The sequence below is a fragment of the Ciconia boyciana genome, chromosome 10, assembly GCF_034638445.1.
Source record: "Ciconia boyciana chromosome 10, ASM3463844v1, whole genome shotgun sequence".
NCBI classification, from domain to species: Eukaryota; Metazoa; Chordata; class Aves; order Ciconiiformes; family Ciconiidae; genus Ciconia; species Ciconia boyciana.
In genome coordinates this window covers 2,281,891-2,308,333 of record NC_132943.1, presented here as the reverse complement: position 1 = coordinate 2,308,333, position 26,443 = coordinate 2,281,891, and the positions used below count along the sequence as shown (strand labels likewise).

Sequence of the window (26,443 nt, the reverse complement as noted above, 5' to 3'; positions counted from 1 at the left end):
GGTGACATAGTCCCATGGTACAATCTCCATCTTTAGCACAGTGTTTAGTATTTTTCATTACATACAGACTGACCAGCAAGAGGATACTAGTCCCAGTCAGTATTTTGTCCTTGCTTGCTTGCCATATGCTCTCCAGAGCAGGGATTGTTTACTCCTGGACTTGGCAAATCCTTTGCAAACATATACTGGACTCTAGAAACTCTCTTTAATAGATGACTTTTCACTGCCTTACTTAGACAAAACTAGAATTCATCATCACATAGAGCCTTAGTATCACAGCTAGTCACAGCTTTTAAAGAAATCTTAAGGTACAGATACTATATGACTGCATCTAACAAAGGTGCTCAAAAATAAACTATTTTATCATTATACATTACTTTCAATTTTATCATACAAATCCAGGGGTGTTAGTGCAGACTACTTAAAAACTTAATAGATATCATTTACAGTATTTCCCCTGTCTCTATCATACTTGATTTTATTCCTAACATTCTCCATAGGTGAGATTAGACAAAATCTTTGCAAGAATTGGTGATTCGGTGGAGTTGTGCCCATTCACACAAGCAGAGAATTTTTCTAATATGCTGTATCTGAAACAGTATCCTAAATACTCTGTTGGTGTCCATCTCTCTGAATTAGATAATCTTCTTTCTGTACATTGAGATACACTGGCTTCCTCTGAAGCTATTTCAAAAATTATAAAAGCAATTTGGAAAAAGCACAGTTAATGCTGTTCAATCATTCTAAAAACATTTCCCCAGATGGTTTATACTTGAAATGATTCCTGACCTTGATTAAGTATATTAGTATGCCAATTCCCTGACAGTACTATACAGGCTAAATTATGCCCCTCTTACTGCTATCTATTAGGTCCAGATTCAATTGGCTCACATCTCTTTACTCTGCAGTACTAGAAGTTTTGTCTCCTTGTTATCTGTGTGAACATTTAAATTTCGTTTTCAATTAGTGGGAATAATATGCTAGTAGTAAAGTAATACTAATAATAAAAAAGTATTTTGTGTATTCAGCCAATAGAAGAGTGATTTCAGCGTCTGAACTGAGATTATGAGAAATGAGTTTTACTTCCTAGACCTGTGACCAAGTTTATATTTTTCCAGGGACTTGCAATCTCCAGCTCTAGCAGTGTGGAGACACAGAATGGTCAGGCCGGAAGATGAAGAATAAAGGAAGTCAAATGACAAAGCTCATCTTATAAATTTTGAAAAGTCTGGTTTTGGCCAAAATGGAGAGAAGGAAAAAAAGAAAGAAAAAACCCACAACCTTAAGAACATAACAGCTGGGAAAAAAATCTGGCAGCCTTTGAGCACCAAGTTGACTTAAACCCATGGGGACATAAAACTCTCTAGCCCTTCAGAAATTTCTGTCATTAACACTCATACTGTAATACTGATCCTTCCTAAAGTCAATACACATTTTCTTCTTGTTTCTCATTGTCAATATCTAACACGTCTATTCTCTGCAAATACGTATTTTCATTTGGAATCCCAAATCAAACACTCCTCCAAATGCACTGCAATAAAAAAGAATCAAGTGACCTTTGAAAATACTGTCCGGTGTCAGAAATTATTTTAAATTATTTTAAAAGGTTACAGCATTCTTACCCTCCATGGAAACGTCCTCTCTTCTGCTCCTGTTGAATGCGGATATTCTCCAGTCTAAGCGGGCTTGGAATAAAGCCAATCTCGCAGCCCTCCTTAACCAGCCTTCCTATCCACCAGTCATTATTATATTTCTGGAACATAGAAAGGTTACTGGCTTCAGTTCAAAATGCTCCATGTCCGAAACTCCCTTATTTTGTTATCCACAATCCTTAACTCCATACTGGTCAACAAAATCAGACTCACACTGATGTCTGAATGCTGGACAATCCGTATGAATTTAAGTGAAGTTAAAAGGTGCTAGGCAGTATGTGGAAGGTTGATGTCTTCTTTGCAGCCGGACAGTGGAAAGCAGCGTTACCTGTGGCAGTACTGCTTATCTCTTAACTGCCCCAGCACAACCTGCTGTGACTTTTCCTCTGATGTCACCAACTAAGGTGCTGAGGGTGATGGTGATTTAATGAGACGAACCAACTTCTGGTGAACCAAGGCCACCAAACTACCTCACAGCGGCCATATAAAGCAGTCAAACATAAAAATAACACCTTCAGATCACCATCAAAACCATCATTATTGGTTCCTTCTAAAATTTAATGGTCTACACCAAAGATCGCCACCACCACCACTGCCATTTTTCCTTCCTCCTTTCCAGGTACCTGTACAGATGTTATTACCGTGTTATCCCTTTGCAAAAACCTTGTGTGGTGGAAAAGGTCTACAAACGCCATTCTAGAAACCAAAATAAAGACCAACTTATCCAAGACAACATAGAAAAGTTATCAGATCCAGCAATGAACTAAAACCGTATCTGGTTAATGCTATGGCAGAGCTCTAACCAAAGTTGTGACACCTCCCTACAAATTAGGTTTTTATAGTGCTGCTGCCTAGAAGTAGCTAAACTATTTGGAGGCATACACTTTTAAATTTATGACAGCTGAAGAAAAATTCACCTTTAGGAAGAAACTTTAATATACACCTGAACATATAAAATTTAATTTTATCATTAACCTTTAGTAACATACATTTTTCTGCATTAGTGAAAGTCTGGCCTAACTTTAATGATGGAGAGATGAAAAACGATATTAGTGGATATCAAAGTGGAAAAGGATTTGTTGTAGCTGGCTGCCAGCACAGCTTTTGAAGAAAAATATCTGAAAACCTTATACCCTGCTATGCTTCATTAGGTACTTCAGTGTTCAAATGAAACATTACTTTTCACAACAGACCTTCAAGTCATTAAAACCAGCACGAGTATACCAATTCTGTTTGCGTGCCTTGAGGAAAAAGTTATCACAGAAATCTCCTCTTAAAAATCATTAGTTCTCTTGGCTCCATATTCTCAAGCACTTAAGTTCTTGCAGGAACACATAAATACCATGTCCTAGTTGTCAAAGGTACAACAGTGCCTAACTGAAGTCTCTGAAAATACAGAGCCTCAATATCTTTGAAAAATAAATTAGCCTATTTATTAACCCACACATATACACAAATATTAACATATACAGCTAGGGGAAATGCAATCCATATACCCTCATCTTGAAAATCTGTCCTCTTTATATAGCTGTTATTTATGCAAGAGGTTCCATTATTTTATCATTTCAATGTTTTACGTATCTATTCTTCATGCTGTTATGACCCTGATTTGGACAATGTCAGTAAGCAAAGCTTAATTTTAAATATGTTGCTTATGCTTAAGTCGACAGAACTATTTGCATTCTTTAAAACAGACAAATCCTTCAGGATCTAGCATTGTGCTGTTGTAAATGAGTGAAATCAATCAATGGATATAAATCACTGTAAAACCTGAATCCCATGAGCATTACCCATTCTATTTTGGTTCTAAATGTATGGCTTGAACATGAGAACCTTTCTTCCATTAGCAGGTCATGGACCTCTGAGTGATGCCCCTAGACATGAGATCAGAGTCAGTGTTATGCTGAGAATATCTGAACAATACGAATGATAACAATGCCGCAAGGAATGCAGGGCTATTTGCATTAGGTCATTACCTCCCATATGTTATTCTTCGCATTCAGCATGTGGGAGGACTACAGTTCATTCCTATTGGTTGCCATGCCCATGATTTCTTCTGCATTGTCAGTAATTGTTGCCACTTCATCTTTTAAGTAAGCACATAATGTATAGTCTTGTAGGACACAGATGAGACATACAGGACACATTCTCAATATAGCAACTCATCAGTTACTGCTGATGTTTCATCCTGTCAGCAGGGTGACCTTACTTCTTACCTAGTTTAGCATTATTCTAAAATCTGGAACCATGCTTGTTCTAGCCCAAGCAAGCCTGTCAGATCATTGAAAAATAAATTCTGCAAAGCCTTTTTCCATGCAGCTAGACTCCAGCATGGGGAACCATTCCTGAAATCCTACTGAGTTACAGCCACAGCTTCAGGCAAGCTGAAGGTTTCAGCGTTAACAAGGAAACTATGCTAAACCCTTAGCAGAGCTGACAAATACCAGTAAGCCAGGCGGCTTACAGTTTAGTGGCAATGCGATCCTGGCCATTTAGATCTTGGAAGAAAACTCACAGAATGCCAAGACATGGACTTGGGACACTTCTCTGGAAAAATGAACAGGGCAGCACAATAGGAGCTTAGTACATTAAATTCAATCACTGGCCTGACAATAAAGGTAGCCACATCCTAGGAAAGCCAAGATCAAATACTTGTTTTAATGGTGATGCACAGTTACCTTAATGGTTACACAGGACAACGTACACTAGAAAGATAGTATGTCAGGTAGGGTACATTTCTGGTGTGGGTGGGAAAACACTGGGGAAAGTAGCTGAGAAAGCAATCTGAGTGCTGTAATGGATGCAGCTGTCTGCATTCAACTTTGAGTGCTAGCAAAGGAGCTTTTCCTGATGGGAAGCAGGTTTAGAAAGTGGCGTACATCAAGGGAGTTCGGGTGCGGTGCTAGACAGAACAGAACACATTCTTGGGGAACGAAGAGGAGGGGCAATCAATTCTGCATGCAGAGATAAGCAGATTCAGATTCAGTGCTCCACTTCCTCAGCAGGGGTTTAAGCACTGTTCCACACAAATATTAAAAAAAAAAAAACACACAAAAGAAACAAAAAAATCCAAATCAAACTTCCCTCTGTTTGCAGCAAATGGAGAAAATGGAATAAGGGGTTCAACTGCCTCTCCTGTGTACTTCTCAGGGAGAAAGAATTTAAAGCAAAACCCCCTGTTCTACCACCAACCTCTGCCTCTAGAGGTGCAGAAGCAGATGTTTTCCTCCTAAATGTGCTCAGTCTAAGGGAGATCAGTGCTCTGAAGCGATGACGGACACATGTTCAAAGAAAGAGATAAATGAGTACTGAACACCCTAAAATAAACCCAGAATGCAGAGATGAAAAAATGTTTTTGCAAGCTGCAAGCCTATGTACAAATCTACAAAACGACAGGGGTTTATGCAAATTTGGAGGGCTCACTTCAGATACAGAATTGCAGAAAATATGCTCAACATGCAATAAAATGTATTTTTCTCTACCAAAGCCATACTCAGGGCCCATTTATTCCCATTCCTTTTTCCTTATTTTTTTATCTGTCCTCTTCAGTATTTTCTTTTTTTATTCTACTATTCTAAGTCTTATTTCCTCCCTTACAAGCCTAGCTGGTGCTTTATGAAGACCTAGTGTAACCTGGTGCTACTCCACTTTCTGATCAATAGAATCCCTTTCTATTACATAATCTCTGATCCATCACAAACTTCATTTGATAAAAAGAATCTGAATCTACCATGTTGAAGGGTATTTAAACTATAGCAAGATGTTGTTTCCTTCCTGTAAAAATCCAACAACAAGTCGGTAACATCAAGCGTTAAAAAAGTGCAAGATAACCACCCTAGGGTTCCGGAACTCCGAAAAGGCTGAAGTACCACCACATCATCGCTAATCAGACAGATGTGCTCTGCTCTCCTGCCTCCACTTGGCTCTTGGCTCTCTTTTTAATCTAGTATGGCTCAGCCCCAACTGTTCAAATCATAGTCCTCGGCATGTAAAAAGATCCCCTTTCACATTCCCTTTTACTATTTCTTGGTTTTACCTCTTTAATGTGTAGGAAGTCCTTGGCATCAAAAGAGATGGCAGTGCTTGGGACAGGAACATCTTCATCCAGAGCTCCACAGTAACTCACGTTAGTCTTAACAGCAAACGCTACTGGTTTGGACTAGAAATAGAAACACACATCACATACGGTGGAAATGTTCTGAATCCAGAACTGTATCAAATTACCAAAAACCTAGCAGAGGACATTTGCCAAATACATCAAAATTCAGACCTAATGATTTCACACAAGCCAGCAGAGTTCAGCTCACTAGAGAAGATCTCCATTTATATGAGAATATTTACACTATATTCCCCCAAACATCTTGTCTGCAGATAATTTGACTCAATTGCCAAACTATTTCAAAAGACAGCATCATCATCATCATAAACCAACAGTGTGAATTTTAACACTAGGCAAAAGATAAGTGCCACATAACTTAGTTATTATTAAAGTTCAAAAGAACACACCTTCGCCCTTTCAAGTTGTATAGCTGCTTGTTGTTCTCTTTCTTGGCGGATTGCTTCCCTATCTTCTTCCAAAGAGACATCAGAGTCTGAGGGTCTGCTTGTGTACGAATCTGCTGAGCCCTGAAATTAAATTCATGTCACTAAGAAAACATAGGTAAGAAATAGAACCCCACTCTTCAGTCAGATTCATAAAATACTTTTTAAATATTTGTTTCTTAATGTCTTTGAGTGAATTTTACATAGTGTTGCTAGCACAAAAAATCTGCAGAATTTAGCAGAGAAACAATCTGGCTTTACCGATCAGGTGCACTAAGCCAAAGACAAAAAACCCAAGAAAAACCTCTCTCCTCTCTTTCACAGAATCTCTTCACTTTCTTACTGACACAGTGAAATACAGCTCAGTTGTGGGCACTGTCCACAAATCTTCATAATATTTAAATCCTGCTTGACAACCTTAGATTCAAGATCATCAAGGGCTAGGTCACATCAAATATAATTAAGGTATTATAAAGCTTGGTTAGAATCACCCCTCCCTGTAAATACAGTACCATTGTGTAAGTACTTCCCTCCCTGCCCTGGGTGCCACTCACATAAAGCTTTGTTCTGTGCTTCAAGAGGGGGAAAAAAAAAGTGACAAAAGTCACATTATTAAAAGCTACTCAACAGAGCAACATAAAAGCTATACAAGGATATGAAACGAAAACAGTACATACAAGCAGCAGCAGAATGCAACAGCCTATAAAGGAGGAAATAAGGTACTGCCACAGTTAGATTTTTTTGTCTGAGACTTCGTTCAGGAAGCCTGGCAACATCTGAAGTATGCAGTGGCTCCTCTCTTCTTCTTATAAAGCAACCTGACTCCAGCATCCTACACAGCTGATCTTTATGTTTGTGTGGAGCCAACTGAAAGACAGGGGTTTAATCTTGCAAGGCAAGGTAAGGCAAGGCAAGGCAAGGCAAGGTAAAGGGAATGTTTACTCATGATGAAGCTGAAATACCAATCCCCCTCTCTCCAAAACCTCAAACACACACCTGATTCAGAAGCCTAGCAAGACTAGGACTTGAACCTAGACTTCAAGGAGCACCACTGATGGGGGTGTGTATGACTGGGCATTCATACAAAGGTGAAGTAAATTTTCACGATAGGAGGAAACTCCTACAAAGATCTCAAAATCCTGAAGTCTAGGTCTAACTTTCCACCCAAGGTAAATGTTGAACAGGAAATATATGTCCCTTATTGAGCCATTTCCCAAGCAAATGGAATTTTTACTAATAAATTAATATGTCTGCCTGGTGAACAATTGTCTTTGCTTAAGCCAGACTCCAACCTTGCAGAATCCTGTTCTGTTCAATACAGCATTTGCTTAATTTGTGGTTGGGTCGTTAGTCTGCTCCAGCCCAGGAGAGGTCTGCATTTCACCCTCCCCAGCCCGACGCTCTGCCCTGGCTGCAGGTGACATGCAGCAATCACACACTCCCCAGGTTCTGTATCACAGCACTCAGCTGGGCTGGTAAAGGCTGCCACAGAAATCAGTATATACAGTTTAACATAAAGAGCCTCATATAGTTTGCACTGTAGTCTAACTTTTTAACCTACATATTTTGCATGTCTTAGGAAAAATAACTACACAAAAACACTATCATAAAAAAAAAAAAAAAAGAGAACTTCAAAAGGATCAGGATAACGCAGAGCTGCAGAAGGATCCGGCCCCAGTACTGTACTCAGTAGCAGGAATATATGGCAATGTCTGACCACTGCTGAGAGACACTATTTCTGTTTTTAAATGAGGGAAAGGAGTAATGCGCTGGACTACATATGCTGTATTGTATTATATAACCAGTGTAGCAAATAGTTTCTAAGTCATCACATTTCTAGCAACAAACTGAAGACATACATTTCTATGTATTTATATCTCTGTAGAGCTCCAAAATCCGTAACTCTATACATGTTCCAAAAGAGCCATTCTACAGCATTATGTCTTTCAAATTTTTTTTCCTTAAACTGATTTATAACTTGCAGCACAGGGACACATATTCTGTGTAATCTACCATAGAAGTCAATACTCTTACTCTCCATGTAAACTAACATATTCTTAAATATTGATGTGAATACATATCCATTAGAAGACTTTTGGCAATGAACCACTGATGAGCATATGCTCTCTTCTTGTTACATACTCATAACTTGGCCATAAGCATGGTGCTGTCACTAGGGAGGGCAGATTTCCTCTATGTCAAGAACAGGATTCACCTAACATGAGCTAACACACAGCTATGACCTTAACAGACCAGAAAAATTCCTTCCCAGGACAGCCAGCCACCCCGCACCCCATGCACCAAGGTGAGCTGGAAAGGGCAGCGTGCCTCCCAGCAGCCGGGCCTCTGCACAGACCCACGCGTTTGGGGTCCTACGCTGGAACAAGTCTAACATCAACAGGCTGAAAACTAGCAGTAGCTGCTGGCAGCAGCACAAGTTTTTCCTAGCTCGGAAGCTAGACATGCTGCTCTTCCTTCTGCTTCCTTCGGGATGTAGCAGAGACCAGGGAACTCACCAGCCACAGCACTTGGCTAGGCCTGCACCAAAGACACCTCTCGGGCTGCTCAGTGGCTGCCAGTTATTCCTCTCTCCCCACCTTGGGGGCAAGATTAAATCTTTGGCTACCAAATGCGTCACCAACAGAGGCATAAGAACATTTCTTCCCTGATCAAAGGCGAGAGTGCAAAGCATGCCAACTCATCACACCTAGGTGAAATGGGTAGCAGGAGACCCCCTGCCTAGCCTACTCTTCCAACCTACATCTCTGTTCAGCAGCTGAAGGGGAAGTCTATCAGTGGGAGACTGAATTTATATGGTCAAATATTCTAGTCCTAAAATTATAGCCTCTCCTCCATACCACAGCCTGCATTGTTCAAAGCAATGAAAAAAAGAAAAAAAAATAAAAATAAAAAAAAATCCCAGACCAGGAGTTGCAAAGACAGACCAACTTTGTGGTAGAGAAGAACAGCTTATTGTTTATTGTCCACTAAACATTCTGAAGATACAAAATGCTTTATAGCTGCTGATCATCACATTTTTTACTTACGGACAACAAAGCTTCAATAGAAGCAGAAAGGAAGAAGGAAAAGTATTCACGCTCTCCAAATAATAAATCAAAAGGCATAATAATAAATACAAATAATATACTGCAGTAGGAATGGGCTTCTTTCCAAGATTTTAGTCCTACCTGGCATAACAAACTGCAACAGGAACGCACCACATCCTGGCATGCCTGAAGCCCGAGACAAAGCCACTACTGCTGTCATTAAGAGTAGCAGACACTGTTCCTCACCCATGTGCTCTCTGAGCATGTCATTTTCCCCTTAATTTTCTGTGTACTGAAAGGTATACAAGAACAAGGCACAGAATATGTCACTGAGAGGACAGATATCAGCACCACACACATAGGTGGACTGCAGAAATAATCTGTATGGGGGAATGGTGAACAAAAAGTGCACAGGCTCACATCTATATATTTATTCAAGGCCTCTGGATATGATTCAGTGTAGCTTTGTAAGGCAATTTAATAGAAATAGATACCTATGCTGGATGCACCATTTCCCATACTGGCTTTTAGTGGTATATGTCTGAGCACTGACCTATTTAATGCTGTCAGAACAAAGTAGTCTTAACCAAAGCAGCTGATACTGCAAGGCTACCCCAGGCTTCAATGCTAATCACTGCCTGTATGCCAAATGATACGGATTGGTACAATCACATCCGCATGATCCCTTCTCTTGCAAGTTATGCCAAATAGCAAGTGGCTTATCTGAAAGATGCAGCCCCAGGACTGTGACTCATGGGATGCTGAACTGCAGCATCACACTGAAAACAAGGCACGATTCTGCAAATAGTGGCAAGATGGACAGAAAAAGCAGTCCAAGGTAAGTAATGAAAATTGGCATTCTGTAACATACCATAAGCACGGGCCAAGGAACGCGAGTGTCCACATTTGGTCAGAGCAGAAGACCAAGCAAGATTAAGGTTTACTTTTCTCAGCTCCATCACTGCCCCACGCTGAGCAAGACTACACAGTGCTACCGGGTATGCACATTTACCCTTGCAAGCCATCTCACTGACTTCCCCGTCATCTCTCATGCTTCTGTTAACACCACCCTTGATTTCTGCACTCTGCGTTCACCAGCCAAGGTGCATTTGTAGTTACACTGGACCCCTGGCAGCAGCGACTTCTACTCACAAAATGGGACGCAGAATCTGATTAAGGCTTCCAGGACCTACTGTAACACAAGCAGTCCATAAATTAAAAATAAGCCTTGTTATCCTCAGAAGTCCAGCTTTTGACTATTTTTTAAAACCATGCACAGACAAAAGCATCACTTCTTGTATTCAATTTTCAGTTCTGTTTAAAATTTTTGTTTGAAGATCAGAATATTGACTGCAATATTGACAGAATATTGTGCAACAAGCCAACATGAACACTTGTGTCTGTACAGCACCAAGTGCAATGAAGTTCTGGACTGACAGCTTATATTTGTTGAAATTGTAATAGATGTGATAATACTGAATACTATGATGCATCCGTGCTCTTGTCACAGCTGGGAAAGTATAACTGACTGCCTGACCACACAATGAAAACCAAATTATGTTAGTAGTCTTAGGGAAGTGAGAGGAGAAGAAAGAGGAAAGAAGGCACTCCTCATCTTTTCCGGTACACCAAAACTTTACCAAAAAGACCCTTTCATTTCTTTATTTTCATATTGCTTACAGCAGCAAGCTGATAATTGGGGGCATATTGCATATGTCCACAGTTTCACATAATATTCAAGGACCAATTATCATGCTAACTATTACCCAACCTCATCCTCACGACCCCCTGGAAGATACAGGAACTTTGTGAAGCGGGAGCATATGCAATGAGTTCAAGTGCACAACAGATTTGACAATTTGAAGGAAACAGGCTTTGTTAGATAATTATATTATTCAAGGCAATGAAAGACTTGTTTCATATTTCACAGCCTTTTTACTTTGGGCTTCTGTGAATTCATTTTTCTTGCAATTTATTATTTATTTTCTCCCTCATTCATTTTCCTCTCTCATCAATTAGTATAATTCAGCTTTGATAAAAACATTGAGGTTTGAAGCAATCCCAAAACTGCTAGGGGAAAAAAGGGTAAAGAAGAAAGAACAGTGTGTTTGTTTATTCAGCAACTACAAAATAGTGGTAAATCACCAGTGCCTCTTGCTCACTGACTGGTGACTTGCTCACTTGAGACTGCTGAAAGATATGTGCTGCGGTGGCTGGATGACTGGAAAGGGTAACAAAATATTCCTAGTGAACACAGTGCTTCTATGCCCCAGCCTGTTTAGGGAGGAAAAGTTCATGTGCATCCTCCTCCTGGACACTACAAACAGCCAGCAGGTCCAGCCTTCCTGCTTGCTGAAGGAAAGAGCAGAAGAAAATATCAACCTTTAGTTGTTATGGTTTCAGAAGGGGAAAAAAAAAATAAAGACTTCAGTGAGGTTGCAAATATTTTTTTTTCCCAACTGCCATAAATATACAGATCCGAATTGCTCTCTAACCAGCCATAACTTGTAATACTCTCTCATATAGCCTGTGCAATTAAAGCATCAATCCATTAGGAGCTCCAATAAGCCAGATGACATGCAGTCTCTTTTGAAAAGATTTAGGGTGCTGCAGAGTCCATCACAACCCAGAAAGCATTTCTGAAAACGTACCCTGCTCAGAGAAAAAGCTTCTGCCTTATCCATTAAGCAAGACAACAGGGCAGCATTGTCTAATTGCAGGCATCCTTCTCCTACAGAAGGACTAGCTACAGGCATTTTGAGCACATCTCTCTATCCAGGAACAAGCAGACATTCAGCACACATGGCAATCACTATGGTTAATAAAGCATACATGCCACTGAAGAGGAAAGCCCTAGTATCTGTGTTCATACGCACACGTTGTTTTCAGCTGAGAACATGAAAAATGTCTTTGCAATAACAGAGAGTTCACTTTGAAAATCCATAGCACTTTAAAATGACAAAGTATCAGGAGTGGCAGCACACCTTGAGGCAGGCAATTATTTTGAATGGTTTGCTGGAGTTTGAATAATACCAGAGCTAGGGACAGCATGAAATACTTCAGGGGAAAACAGATCCCTCCTGTCTCACCCTGTCCGTCTCTCCTCCTGTGCCTTCTCTTAGTTCCTCCCCACAACAGGAATCCCACTTGGTACCTTCAAGCTTCCCTACAGGTTTTCAGACGCTCGAGGCAGTTTCACCTCCGGCAAGACACAGTGCGCAAAGGCCCCAAAGATCCTGTCCTGATGCTGAACACAGAGGTTACACAGCAGAGCAAAGAGCGGAACCAGAGGTTGCGCCAATGCTTTTAAACCAGTCAGGACCTCAACTAAAAATTTTCTAGCAGGCAACGAAGTGTGTGAGCACACATACAGCACAATGGAGGTTTAAGAGAGCAATACTGTACAAAACAGGATTGCTCATCATTGTTTAGCTGGTTTATATTGGAAACAGACAAACATGACCTTGTAAAGCACAAGGCAACTTTCTCCTACACGCTGTTTTTCGCACTCTGCCTGCGTTGTCACATTCCTGTCTCTGCGAGGTTGGGGACAAGCCAGCAAAATCCCCACTGAGGGCTAGCACACAGAAGCCCTGATGCACAGGAAGCCTGAGACTTGCGTAATAATTAGTAAAAGAAAAATTTACATTTACAGATGGATACACAGATATGGAAACTTATGTTGCAGTTTATTCCACGCCGATTCTGCTGCATTATGTTGACACTGTACGGCAGAATCAGAACCGCACAGGTTGGGAGGAACCGCAGATTCCTACGTACCCTGGAGGAGAGGGACAATACAGTGGATCTGGCTTTCTGCAGTTGGTTTTGTTGCTGTTTTTTTTTTTTTTAACTAACCATGTTACCAAGAATCAAAGCATCAAAAGTAGACTTCTGGGTGCAATCTTGATGTGTCCTTTATATCCAGCTCATTTAAATGTCCTTACATAAAATGGGACACTGGAACTTATGGATCTCTCCCCTACCTCCAATTCCCACAAAAGCAGGGAAGTACCACATTTAGGACTTGTGCTGTTGTAACAGCACTGCCAGGAAACGTTAAACTTGCATGCAGAGAAGCTGAAATTTCATTTGTTGGCTAAGACATGGAATCATGGAGAGACTGACTACTACTAGTCACTTTGGCTGGATTAAATACATATTATCATGGGGCTTGAACTTTTTAGGAGCTTTGCTTTGCACGAATCAGAAGGCACTTCTTCCCATTAAATAGAGACATTCATGATTAATTGGGCACTTCAGCGCTCGTAGCTCCTCCAGCTGCTGAAACCTCTGCTCAGAGACCTGCACATGAAATACAGTGCTCCTGGAATGGGCTGGCGGGGGGGCTCGCATGCCACATGGTTATCAGTCACGGCTAGGCTACTACCAGAAGGGGCTGCTTTCAGATACTTTGTTAACTTTCCAAGAAATTCAGTCTTAGGCTGAAACATAGAAAACAGCAAAGTAACCCTTGCTCTCAAGCCAAACCATATTCCAACCCACACCAGGCACGATTGCTCAGTTTACCTGAGCAAAAGAGGGAAGAGTTCATTCTAAACCAGTACCATTTTTGTTCTAGCTGCATTCAGTATGTCTCATGATAACAAGTTATCTGCGTGAGGACTGTAACCAACAGTATTCTGTACAAAAGCAGGTAGGAAGCATTCTGCCTGCTGCATAGATGAAATTCCAAGATTTCACCCTCCCAAACCAGAACAGAAAGCTCAAAACCCCTGGTGTAATCCACTCCATGCTGAGCCCTGGCCAGAAGAGGAGGCCAAAGCTCAGCTTAGAGCAACACCTTGTGCTCCTTGTGCAAGCCAGGAGTGACCGTCCCTGCCCATCCACAGTCCTCTCTTACCCCAGCACCAACCTACCCAGGGCACAGGTAAAGCCTGCCTTTGGCAACCACATCTTGTCTGTAAGAGTAATGTTTTCCGTACGACAAAAATCGCTGGCTATTTTTCAGGATATGTATTTAGAGAGAATTATTTATTCAAGTTACGTTGTCATATAGGTCTTTCAAACTACTTATATACAATACCTCTGAACTTGGCAGGTATGTGCATGGAAATAATGAGAGAAGACTCCTTTACTACCAGAACAGCATACGCAGGTCAATATAACTCTGTCAGAGAGGTGGCTCTTTCCATTTGCCATATATTGCAAGGTTTAAGCAACTCAAGATTTGTTTCTTGTTATTATTACTATTATTAGATAGTTTTTCTTCATCGCTTTGTCACTTCTTTTCCACTGCAGTCACTGCTCTACTCATTCATTCACTTTAAAAAGAATAATAAAACCCCACATAATCATTTATGCTCCCATCTTCAATACTGAGCAACAGCCTGCTTAGACTTCAGCGTGATTCGGGACATCAGCACTGCTCAGAAACAGAAGATATATCCTAAAGCCTATTTAACTCCAGACGATAGCTCTGTCCCTGACTGGGGCCGAGGTCTCCTGGCACTCTGACAGCGGAAGTAGCCAAAAACCTAAGTAGCTACCCAGAGAAGGAAGACTGATTTCATAGCAGGAAGGTTACATTAGCCCATCCTCTACCTCCCTTTCACACAACAGGTATTCATCAAGAACTGAAGCCTCAACTTGAAAAAAGACTGAGTCCTCAGTCCTCTGCAACTTTCAGCGAGAATTGAGGTCAATGCACATCGCACATGAGGCTATGTACCTCCTTAACAAGTTCCCAGGAACTTGACAAAGTTCTTGACAAAGCAAAAGGAGAACAAATAGGCACAGTGATCGCTGCAGGGCCATATGCTGCCATATGCCACGTGCATTCAAGGAATGATGCTTTCATTTAAAAAAAAAAAACAACAAACAGAAGACCTGTTCCTTGCAGATGCAGTTCACTCCAAGACCCAACATAAACCGTCTCACTGGTCCGGGCGCATCCTGCAGTCCCTCTGCACAGGATTAGCCTCTACACAAGCTAGTCATAGTATCTGTATTGTTCCCACCACCTGAAAATGTAGTTTAACTCACTGAGGTTACTACTGTAAGTATGCCATAAAGACAGGTGCTATAGAGGATAAGTACTAACATATTTTTACAAGAAAACAGGAACCAAAACTTGTGGGCTTTAAAAAACCCCAGAATTTAAACAACAGTGGCCACTACTGTTGACCATAGTTGGTGCTCACCTGGTCTCAGCGCTCAGGGCAGGCAGCTAAATTTAATTACTGGGCAGGTGATGTAATTAACAGGCAAATACAAACCAGTGGGTATCTATTCATTTGGCATGAAAACATTACTATGCTGCAGTCAAAGTCGGGGACAGAAAAATCTGTGTGTGTGAGAACAACCACCCCAGTAAAACACTGCAGAGAGGTCCTACCCTAAGTGCTGGAGTGAGAGTTCTGTGGGAGCTGAAGGCAGGAGGAGCAACCCTTTGCACTAATGAAACCAAAGGGGTTATTCCCACGTGTAAAGGCTTTGCAGAATGAGGTGCAGAGATTACATTGGAAGCACAGCCCCTATTTTGCTTTTAATATCCTCTAGAATTATTAATATCCCTCTAGAATTACAAAATCTGTTACAGCTGTTGCAATGTTAAATAACAAGGTCCAGCAGAGCTGTAGGAAAGCATTTTAGTAGGACTTTTTCACAAATTCACATCTAAGAGACAATGTGACTGTGCCATTGAAAGTCCAAACAGGACAAGGTTCAGTTCCCAACCAAATCATTTTCTTGCTGAATAACTGACAAACACACAAGCCAGCTGCATAACCATTTTGCATTGAGTTGTGATTTCAGACTTACATGCTCAGTAATTATTTCCTTCTATATGTTTGGTAAATTTATTTAAGACAACTCATTAGGTGTCTCAGCAATTTGGAAATTACTAGGTAGTTAGAACACGTTTTTTCTTTGTGAATACTAATTATTAGAAAATAGGGCAATTGTTCTAACATTTCTTTTCATGATCTCTTTTTTCCCCTGAATTTAAAATCTTGCAGTCACATCTCCTTTCTCAAGCTGACTTCAGTTCAGCACAGATTGTGTTTTTACATCTAAGAAATTTGGTTTAAAAAAAAGTACTAGTAGTATATACATTTACTGCCAAAATACTACATCTTTTCCTGTAATGTTCAAATGAACATGCAAGATGTACAAGATTTTGCCTGACACGCATTACAGGTATACATTCACTAGGTGTTACACATGGAAAAGGTCTACAGTTTAAAGATCTATGTAGACTACAAAAGAAGCCTGAGATAGCAGTCATTAGAACAACTAACATATTCAAACTTTGCCTTTTCACATTTTGGCAGATGTAATTTCTTATGTTATAAATAACTGCAAACTCAAATGTTGTTTTGCCTTTGTCGGAACCTCAAATGCTAATTGGTCAAGACAAAGCTTAGATGTTTTAGTAGCAAAAAGGACAGCCTAAACTACTTGAAGTATAAAGATGGACAGAATGTTTCACTAGTTTGTCCATGAGTGTTTCCATTCTCCCGACCATAAAAATGCATTTACACATTAGTATTAGTAATAAGTAAGTTGTTAAACACATGGTGGCACTAGTCCAACTGCTCCAGCTATCTCACCTCTGCTGGGAACAACTACATAAAACAGACGAGGGTACCAAAAGTTACCCAGTCCCCTTCACAAGAACAGTTCTTAGTTGCTCTATCATTTTGGCCTATTATTCAGCAAAGCAATTAAGCACATGCCTACATCCATCCTCTTACTCAGCAAAGCACATCAGGTTCCTCTGACTACTGCCGTGAAACCTAAGTCCCTGCAAGCACCTGCACCAGGACTGAGCCAAGTTGTGTCCCAGCACTGCCTCGCTGGGAGTTACAACCCATCCCGGGAAACAGCAGTAAGTCCTGGTATGAGTCCCTCCAGCCACTGGTTAACTGCAGTTAAATCATTTGGCTCCAGGGCAAGCCCTGGCCAGGTCTCCCTTGCCACTAAGCCTTGGAGCACTCTGTCCCAAGGAAAGAAACAAAGATTGTCTCTAGGACATCTCTAACCTGAAATATTCACGACAGGGGGCTGCCACAATCTGCAATGTGTCTGCCTATGGCATTCACAGTAGAACTGGACAACAATAGACATGAATATCTGCTTATCCTTTTTATATGCCTCCCTCCAAGTTAATCGTTTTTATTTTGGGGTGAGGATTTTTCTCCCCCTCCAAAAAAGAGTTTCAATTCAGATCTTCCCACACAAAGTAACACCCAAAGCACTTTTTCTGCAATCTCCAAGAAAACTGAAAGGTGAAGATCACAGCCAGATAGGTAGCTACAGGCTCAGACTTTTTTTCTCCAAAAATGTGTCTGAACTATGAAATTTGAACAATACACAAACCTTTCAAACTCCGTTTTTTTGTTCAACCATAAAAGAGCAAAGACCTGTCTGGGAATGCTCTGATCTATGTTTTATTCCAATTGCCTGTAGTCAGACGTGATTGAATCAGCAGCTGAACACCTCTAGTCTGAATTTTGCTTCAATCTGCAGCTGGTCCCTCTTTTTCATGAAAGCCCATTCAGAAGACCCAGGAGAGAAAAAAGGTGGTTTTTTCATTGATAAAAGGCACCAAACTAAAGCTGCAACAGTATAGAGACACTGCTTTATTTTTTCTAATTACTTTGGCTCTTGAAAGTATTGAGTGATCTGGGGAAGAGACTACTATTGGGTTTTATGACACCTGATAATACTACACCAGCTAATAAAATTGCACCTGTTATCCTAAATGAACTCTTCTGGAAAGATGATGCTTTGCGTCTGTCCCTGATAAGACATTAGGAAGTCAAGAATGTTCTGTAAGTCTTCAGGGAAAAAAAAAAAAAAAGACAAATATTGCCCCCAAACTAAACTTAATCATACTGCCAACTACACAAGCATCTGTGTTTACCATATGTGGTCTACCACAACATTTCCTCAGGCATACAGCATAAAGCCTTCAGCCAGGAAGTCCTGAAATAATGTGGTGTATTTCTAAGTCACTGCCTAGGCCCCCAGCCTCTCTCCCTGCCTCCTCTGCATTTTTCTCGGAGATCTCTTTTGCTCCAAGTGCAGCGTCCTGGAGCGGAGAGACACGCAGGACAAATAAACAGCAGGTCTGAGTATTACAGATGCTTTCCTATGCTGGCTGTGATGAAGCATTCTTGCTGACATGGGTGGACCCCTTTTTTTTTTTAAACCACAGCTACATCTTCCTTTTTACAACATCACGGACATTTAACTTGACAACCTGGAAGAGGATTAGCTCCCGTTTCTCCTCTTACTTCACTCTGTTCAAGTTTATCTCCATTTCTCTTTTGTCTTCACCTAGCTTAGCTTTGTCTTCTCTCCCTGGTGCACTCATACCACCACGTTGCCTTTGTGAAAACCAGGCTGTCCTGTGCCAAGCTGTGCCAGCTCGTGCCCTGTCCTGGGACTGCTCTCAGATATACTTATTTTACCTTTGGATAGAGGCCATCATGGGTTTTTGGCACGTCTATAAACCAGCATTTATTCTTTTAACATGAGCTGAATAATGAGTATGTTATCATTGTCACAGGTTTAGGACCATTGAAGGGTATGTTTCTGAAATCAGGCACAGGAAGCATCACCCCCAAAATCACACCTTGGGACTTCACAGGGGCAATGAAGCACCTGGCCATAACAACAATGTCATTTGCCTGGTTTTTTAATGACAACATAAATTTGTAGCTAGACCAGCAACAATGCTTCTGTAGCGATGAACTCTGGAGAGCATCACTACTGTTTTATTTGCCTCTACAGGATTTCTGTAAGACTTTAGTTTTCAGATCTTTATAAAAAGCCCCCAGGGGAGTAACAACAAAACATACTAGTCACCGCTTTAAAAATACCCCACCCTGGCCTGTTTTGCCTGAGTAAGTAGCACAAAATTTTGCTCCAGAACTCTGTATCTAGCCACAAGGGCAGCAACACCAACCACTTGACAGTGGAGCCACTGACAGGACTGAAGGACGTACACACACCATGGGACGAGAGACTTCCCGCTTGTGCTAGAACAAGCGAGTGTTTTTAAAGCAACACAGTTGTTATTACCTAGCTTACATTTGCCAAGCAGATAGATTAAAAAAAAACCAACAATCTAAATACAGTAACAGGCATGTGAGATGTTTAAACCTAGTATTTCCCATCAATCTACTAGGCTACTAATCCAGCTTGAAGCTTTCCAAAATACCAATACACAAAAGTAAGTACAGCTGAGAGAAGCCACGAATGTCATCTTACATTTAAAAGCCAGTTTTCACCTCCCACAGATGACTCCCAGGCAGACCGACCTCCCTCCCTCCCTAACTGGCCTTCAGCAACCTCTTACAGTTTACCGAAGTTCACCAGTTTGATGTCACCGTCGCAATTTTGTCCTTCCTTCCTTGCGTCTCTTCCCTTCTCCCCCCCTCCACCTTACCTACCTTCCACTGGATGAAGTTTACTCTGTGCAGAAGACCAGAATAAGCCCATACAACACCTCAAGCCTCAAAACCTAACCTGTGTGAGGTTTATACATGGATAAACCTTTGCCAACCTTTTGCCAAGGATGACTTTCATTCAGTTAGTGGCTCAAATCAAGCTAGGAGTTCTGGACACAGCAGATTTTTATCTAGAAGCCTTGTTTTTACAGACAAGGAAAGAAGTATGTATTCGAATTTAAGTTTCTGGTTACTTAATAAGTGAACAAGAACTATCCAACACTCCTCAAACTGCTCCCTGGAAGAAAAAAGCCATTAAAAGTATTTGAAATTTATTTTCTACCTCTGCCTCTATTTTTCTTCTGGTGAACAGACTGCGATCTGTTTCTGAAAAGCTAATTCACAGAGAGAGCTGGAAATGACCAAGCAGAAGCTTGTTACTTATGCCTGAGGATGGCTGGTATTTCTGCTGATCCCTTTAGAGAAAGGAAAAAATGAGAGCGCTCAGATACAACAGTAAGTTTATATTCCTGGAGTGCTGTTCAGCAGCACATGGACATCTGACATTCATTTTCCTCAGGATGTGCTGTGACCTCCAGTTTTTAGTTCACAGATTATGTGCATAAGGGACCTTATTTTAGTAAATGGGACCAGAGTGCAGAAGTTGATGGCACAGAAACAAAGCAGGTAGGGTGAGCCAGATTGCCACTGTCTTCAAATTACTGCCCTCACAATATGGTTTGCACGGAGGAGACTCACAGAATTACACTGCCAAGTGGCTGAGAGGCAACAACTGGAGCGAGGACACTCGCCATCACCTCCCTCCTTGTCATCTCTTCTGCACAACACGCTTACGCTGACTTGGCATTACTGGAAAGGGTAAGGAGTGTCAAATGAAGGATCTCAGTAATTCTTTTCTCCCATTCATTGGCTAGAATGGTTTTTCTCAACTGTCCAAAAAACAGTACATCTCTCTTTGGGTTGCAAACACACAGAGAAGACTCCAGCCCCCGAAACAGGAATGTTCAATACAATAATCTTCCAAGTATTATAAATGTGAGGAAAGAAGTGGAATTTTCCTTGAGACTTCATTGCCAAGAAGATCCTAGCCACCTGTCTGTTTTCACTGCATGCTTTTCCTAATTCAAACAGTTAAATTAAAGAATATACATCTTTTTAAGGATTTTTATGATTACAGTGTCCCAATTTTCTTCTAGCGTGGTGTCACCACTTCCCACACCATCAGGTTTTACATAACCAAAATAACCCTGAATAGTTCTTTTTATTTTTTAAACAGAAGCAGTTTAGAATACGCTGAACTGTCTCACAATTTGACCCAAAGCTGATTTGGTAAAACCACACACTCACCAACAGTGCTCAAGCAGATGGGTGGCTGGCTTTGCAATTTACCCACTAGTTTGTAGGACACACACGAGCTCTGTAGGTCCACAGGGTACCAGGTATTCCAGCTCTGTACCAGGCCCCCATCCCACAGAAGTCAAATTCCAGATAGCACATGCTTTGTAATCCTTCACTGAAGAAACCTGGTGGGCAGCCAAACTCCATTTATTTCACAGAGGACTGCAGCTCTCTGCTGTGACAAGTTATATTTAGGTGGCAATGACTTCCTCTGAAGTCATCCCATCCGCTTCACTTCTGCCCACCTCTCATAGGTTTTGCTAAGGGTCTCACCAGGGCACAAAAAACCAAAACAGACTTACATCTTCAATGTAATTATAGGAAAATTACTTTGTTTAAAATATTCACACTGTGTAGTGAATGGAAAAGAATTGTGACATGCTGTTACGGTGTTGTTGAAATGAATTTCATGCTGCTTAAATTTAAGCCAAGCAACTGATAGGGTTTAGGCTAAGGTTTAGTATGTTGTGTCGTATTGTGTTTTTAATTAGCTTCTTCCTTCCAAAAGCTCCCAAACTCAGAGGCTTAGAAACAGCTTTAAACACTAATAAATGAGGCTTACAAACAGAGCATTTAACTTTTTTTCTCTTTTTACATTTTCCACTTTCTTTTTTCTTTCAGGAACCATCTTTCATCTGCCACGATCTCTTATTATTTTTCTTGCAGCAAGGACCAAATTCTCAAGTCACACGACTGCTGAACTCGCAATAAGCTATTATATACTGCTAGAAATATCTTAGTAAGAAAAAGCCCTAATTTTCTAAGTACTATGCACTCTGTAAATAGCAACTCCTTTCCCCAAAACCTTGCAATCTAAAAACTGTACGTGCTGAGAGCAAAATACAAGTGAAAGGGCATCTTGCTATCACCTACTGAGGTAATATTTGAGCGACACTTTATGGAACTTAATTGCCGTAATCAATCCAGGACTCCAAGGACTTTCGGGGACCTCAGGGTTGTTACAGTCTGTACTTTGCTGCCCACTGGCTGGCTGGGACTTCACAGTGATAGGGCTGGAAATTCAGCGTGCCCAATTACAGCAATTCTGACCTATTCCCGCAGCTCTGAGAGCACTGCTGAGTAGCGATGGAGCACAGGTACCCCAAACAAACTAGGGGTTTTTTATCACTACTACATAAAATGGGGAAAAAAAATCCCCACCTATAATATTTGTTGAGTGTTACCATATCTGTTCTGATCTGGATATTAGTTCACATCTTGAAAACACACCAGTGTTTTGAGAGGTACTTGTTATCATGTATTCTCGGGTGGTTTGTAAGAAGGACCAACAAAACACAGGACGAACAAAAAAATGACAGTTTATTTTGGGGCGATTAGAAGCAGGAACAAACAAATATCAAAGATTTAAAAAAAAAAAATCTTGGGATGCCACTAGCTAAATAGTCCCTGCATATATTCACTGCTGGGATAAATGGGAGGTACTAAGTTATGCTAGGTAGAAATGCAAATCCAGAAAGAAGGAACAGCCAAAACCTTAGTCTACATCCCAAGTCCAGACACTGCAAATATTTTTTTTGGTACATAGCGTGGTCTGAACATATTTTCTCCAATCCTGATGAATACCATGAGCTTGTGACAAACTATCTCAATTTTACATAGCGCAATGGTATTTGACAGTTATTTAAGAGAGTTAAAAATTAGAAACTCAAAGACAAAATCCTTTTTCTTTTTTTAATAACTGCCTCTGGTATTATCTCAAAATGGATTCTTAATTAAATGGCTTAGGAGAAACAATAGTTTAATATTCCTTCTTACTAGCATCCAATAAGCATTCCAACCAAGAAAAAAATCCTTTAGGAATCTCACTATCATACCCGCAACCTCTGATTTGGCAAAAGCAGTAACAGAGAATGACGCTGAAGATCTCATTCTGTGCAAAAAGCTCCTTCTCCATCAAAATTCTCACATGCATCAGTAACACAAATCTACAAAAGAAGCAAACAGGACAACTTTAACCACCTGGATATTGTTCTTTTCTGAAAGAAGAAGGAAAAAAAAAAAAAAGCAAGCCTCGTCAGGAGTGGAATCTGTCAAAAGCTTGACAAGATTTAAACCCCTTAATTTGGTCTAAAGCTTTAGTCATTGTTTTGGGATATTCTAGAAGAGGTACATCTGCTTAAAAAAAAAAAAAACAATCACTGCTGTCAAGGGTTCTGCTAGTGCCCTATAAATCTGCACTGAAATGTAACAAAAAAGGCAGGGAATGGGTATGATGCTAGAGTGAAGTCAAAGCCTGGTCAAAGGTACAGAAAAATATCCAGCAGCAAAAAGAAAAATGTTCAAAGATCATCAACTGGAATATGAAAATGACAAGTAAAGAACTAAAGTCCAGAAGATGGAAGATGGCTGCTTCCTCACAACCGCCCTTATGTTGCTATTACTCTGAGTCAGTTCCCATTGGGTAGGTAAGCATCTCACTGAAGTCGGATGCAAAACCATTCCTTGCACTTCCAAAGAAAGAGAAGGATGAGGGGAAAGATGTAAATCAAAAGCCAGGCAGCTGAACTTTAGGAACTTCCCAAATTCCCCTTCTGCTCTGGGCTAAAAAAAGGGAAACCTGCAGGGCTCGATTTTTGGGTAGACAAACTGCTCGTGCTGGACAGACAAGCCCTCAACTTACGCTGCAGCTGTTATAATAAAATACTTCAATGTCATGATAACATGATGCCGATCTAAACATATACATAAACAATACCCATATTTACCTCCTATAACAGAAGAGATTTGGGGATAAACATACACTCAGGCATAGCTTATATAAGTATTAACGCATTCATGGCACCCCTTGCAGGAGAGACAGATCACCAAGAGATCTCCATGCTCCAGAATAAATCACTGCAAGTCCAAGTGCCCTGTGCTGCCAGCAGGAAGGAAAGGCTTGTATTAAGCTCACATTTTCTTTGCTGCATTTTAGCATTAACTAAATGTTTCGTATTTCATTCTTTACATGCATTTGCAGAGAGTTTTCCATGCCAGGAGCTCGCTCCCTGGAAGCTATAGGGTTGAATGCTCCTCTGGGATTAGGTCTGTGTTTGGCTGCAGCGGCTGCTGCGTATATCCTACTTTCTGCAGCACAAAACCTGCAGGAGAACTCAATTACTAAAGAGTTCTCCCCCAGTCCATTTTGTAAATCCTCTTGTGTGCCATTAGCTCCATGCGGAGGGCACAGCGTCGCTGTACTCTGTTGTTAAACCAGCGCTTCTTCCTGCGCCCAGCATCTCTCTCCCTGGCTTGGCAGCAGGTGGGAAGGCTGCGGAGACAGCAAACAGCGCGGAGGAGCAACGCACGGGGAGGAGGAGGCCTCACGCTGCGCTCCAGCAACCTCTTCCAACCCGCACAGCCACAGAACTAATGGCCCCCCCGGGGAGGACGGCCAGTCCTCCCTGCCAAAGGGACGAGCCAGCACAGCACCGTCGTTAGAGAAAGAGGCTGCCAGTGGCAACTGGGGGTGGCAGAGGCCATATACACCCCAGTTCTCCCTCAGCCTTACGGAAGCACGAGCAATAAGTGCAGCCAAGCCTTTCTGAGACATGGCCAGGGAGGGGCCACTGAGCTTGCTCCGTCCCCAGCCAGCGCAGGCTGTACTTTCCTGTATGGATGGAGGAGCTGAGCACCTCCACATGGGGTACCCACACTCGCCCTCCATCCCACTGAGGATTTACATGACCCTTTTGCTCAGAGTGATCTCCTAAAGGAGGATTTTTACCCAGCTCTACCAGCAATGCACAGCAGAATGAAAAGTGCAAAATCCAAGATGCTCCCCTCGTTGCCCTCTCCTTGGAGGCCATTTCATGTACGTCCTGTCCAGAAACAGGGCCTGGAAGTCCTGGGCTCCTATTAAGTTCCTACTCCACTGTACATCTTTTCAGGGCATACTATGGGCAGGGAACTGCAGAGCGAGCACACTGTCATCACAGGCACAGCCAGGATTCAAGCTGTTTCTTGCCGACATTTGTATCTGTAACGCTCTTGAGTTGCAGTCCTGCTGCCCTAGCACAGCCCCTTCCATATCTCTCTATACTGCAGCTCTTCTGTCGGGCTCAAAGTTGGGAAAGAGCTGCGCAAGCCACACTACTGAAACACAAATAAATTACCAAATTAGTACGAGGCACCAAATAAGTGAGAGGCGAAAAAAAGTGCTGAGCCTTAAGGAGGAGCGACTCCTCTTCCTCCCCCTGCCCCATCATCCCGAAGCAGCGACCAGCGGGGTGCTGCTCGTGCAGCTTGGCCAACTCCCCCCAATCTGACAGGAGGAACGATAACAGCAGCTGCTGAACGAGAGAAAACCGGAGAAGAGCAGGATCTGGCTTGGTCCCCCTGGCAGCCGTAGCTCCTCTCTGGCAGATCCTCTCGCAGCCAGGCTCTGTGTCAGCAGCACCGCTGCAATCCAGAGCAAAGGCAGAGAGGGACTTGCTCTAGGAGAAAGGAGCAAAACAAAATGAACGCAAAAAAACCCACAAACGCCTCTAGGATCTCCAGAGACTGCAGCACGTATCCAGCCAGGCAGGCAGCCACTTGGGAAACCACTTTGCCGATATCCTTCCTGAAACGATTTGATGGGGGAAAGCTGGTTAATCTTCCAGCTGCTGGGAAGTAGCTTTTTTTATTTTTGTAAGTAACGCAGCAACTGCAGTTGGGTTAAGAGGCAATACAACCAAAAGGAGGAATTATTTAATGGCTGGAAGAAATGAGCAGGAATCAGGACTTTTAGGCTGCGCTTCCCTGAAATACATTAGTCTAGCTCCACTGAAACCTAGGCTCTCATTTGGGTTTTATCCCTCAGTTCAGTCCTAGCCCCAAATTTCAGAGTTAATGGGCATACGTAATTTCTATTTAGTCCAGATAGATTTGAAAACGTTCAGCAAAATCAGCCTGAAAAGCAGGCTGTAATGCCTTTGGACATACCTCTCCACAGATCAGTTTTCAGCAAAACAACACTGCAGTGTTTTTATATTGTTGATATTGTTGCTGTTGTTACTCTGAGGCTACAGACTAGGATTTCTTTATCTGTAAGAGATCAGACCATCTAGAAGAAAGGTAGCCTAGCTTTATTAATATTTTTTTGTTGGGGAATGTAAATATTCAGTTCTGGTGCCAAACAGATCTCACCTACCTTTTATAAGTTAAATTCTTGCTTACAAAGGAAAACACAAAATATCCAAGCAAAGTTACTTTCCTTTGAATGTATTTTCCCACTTAGCAGATACCACTTGCACACAGAGAACCAGAATGAGAAATCTTGCAAACAGAAGCTTCCTCCTGCAGACAACAAAAGGTGTATGGAAGTATGATGTTTTTTTGTGTTATACCCAAGCATCTTAGAAACAGAGGTTAGTACTGA

The 26,443-nt window shown here is 41.5% G+C and overlaps 1 protein-coding gene across 8 annotated transcripts in view; it reads right to left on the bottom strand.

Annotated features, from left to right (window-relative positions):
• CACNB4 (calcium voltage-gated channel auxiliary subunit beta 4) overlaps positions 1–26,443 on the bottom strand; it is a 112,429-nt gene that overhangs the window by 30,549 nt on the left and 55,437 nt on the right. For 6 of the 8 annotated variants that reach the window (XR_012044406.1, XR_012044407.1, XM_072874901.1 and 3 more), the window contains 3 exons: positions 6,159–6,278; positions 5,689–5,811; positions 1,623–1,753 (listed from right to left, as the gene is read on the bottom strand). Coding sequence is in view for 6 of the 8 variants with exons in the window: in XM_072874901.1 (XP_072731002.1) it covers positions 1,623–1,753; positions 5,689–5,811; positions 6,159–6,278 (374 nt within the window). In the remaining 2 variants the exon portion in view is untranslated. Of the gene's footprint in view, positions 1–1,622; positions 1,754–3,628; positions 3,732–5,688; positions 5,812–6,158; positions 6,279–22,908; positions 22,918–26,443 lie in introns of those variants that run through there. The other 2 variants (XM_072874903.1, XM_072874907.1) reach the window with 2 other exon arrangements.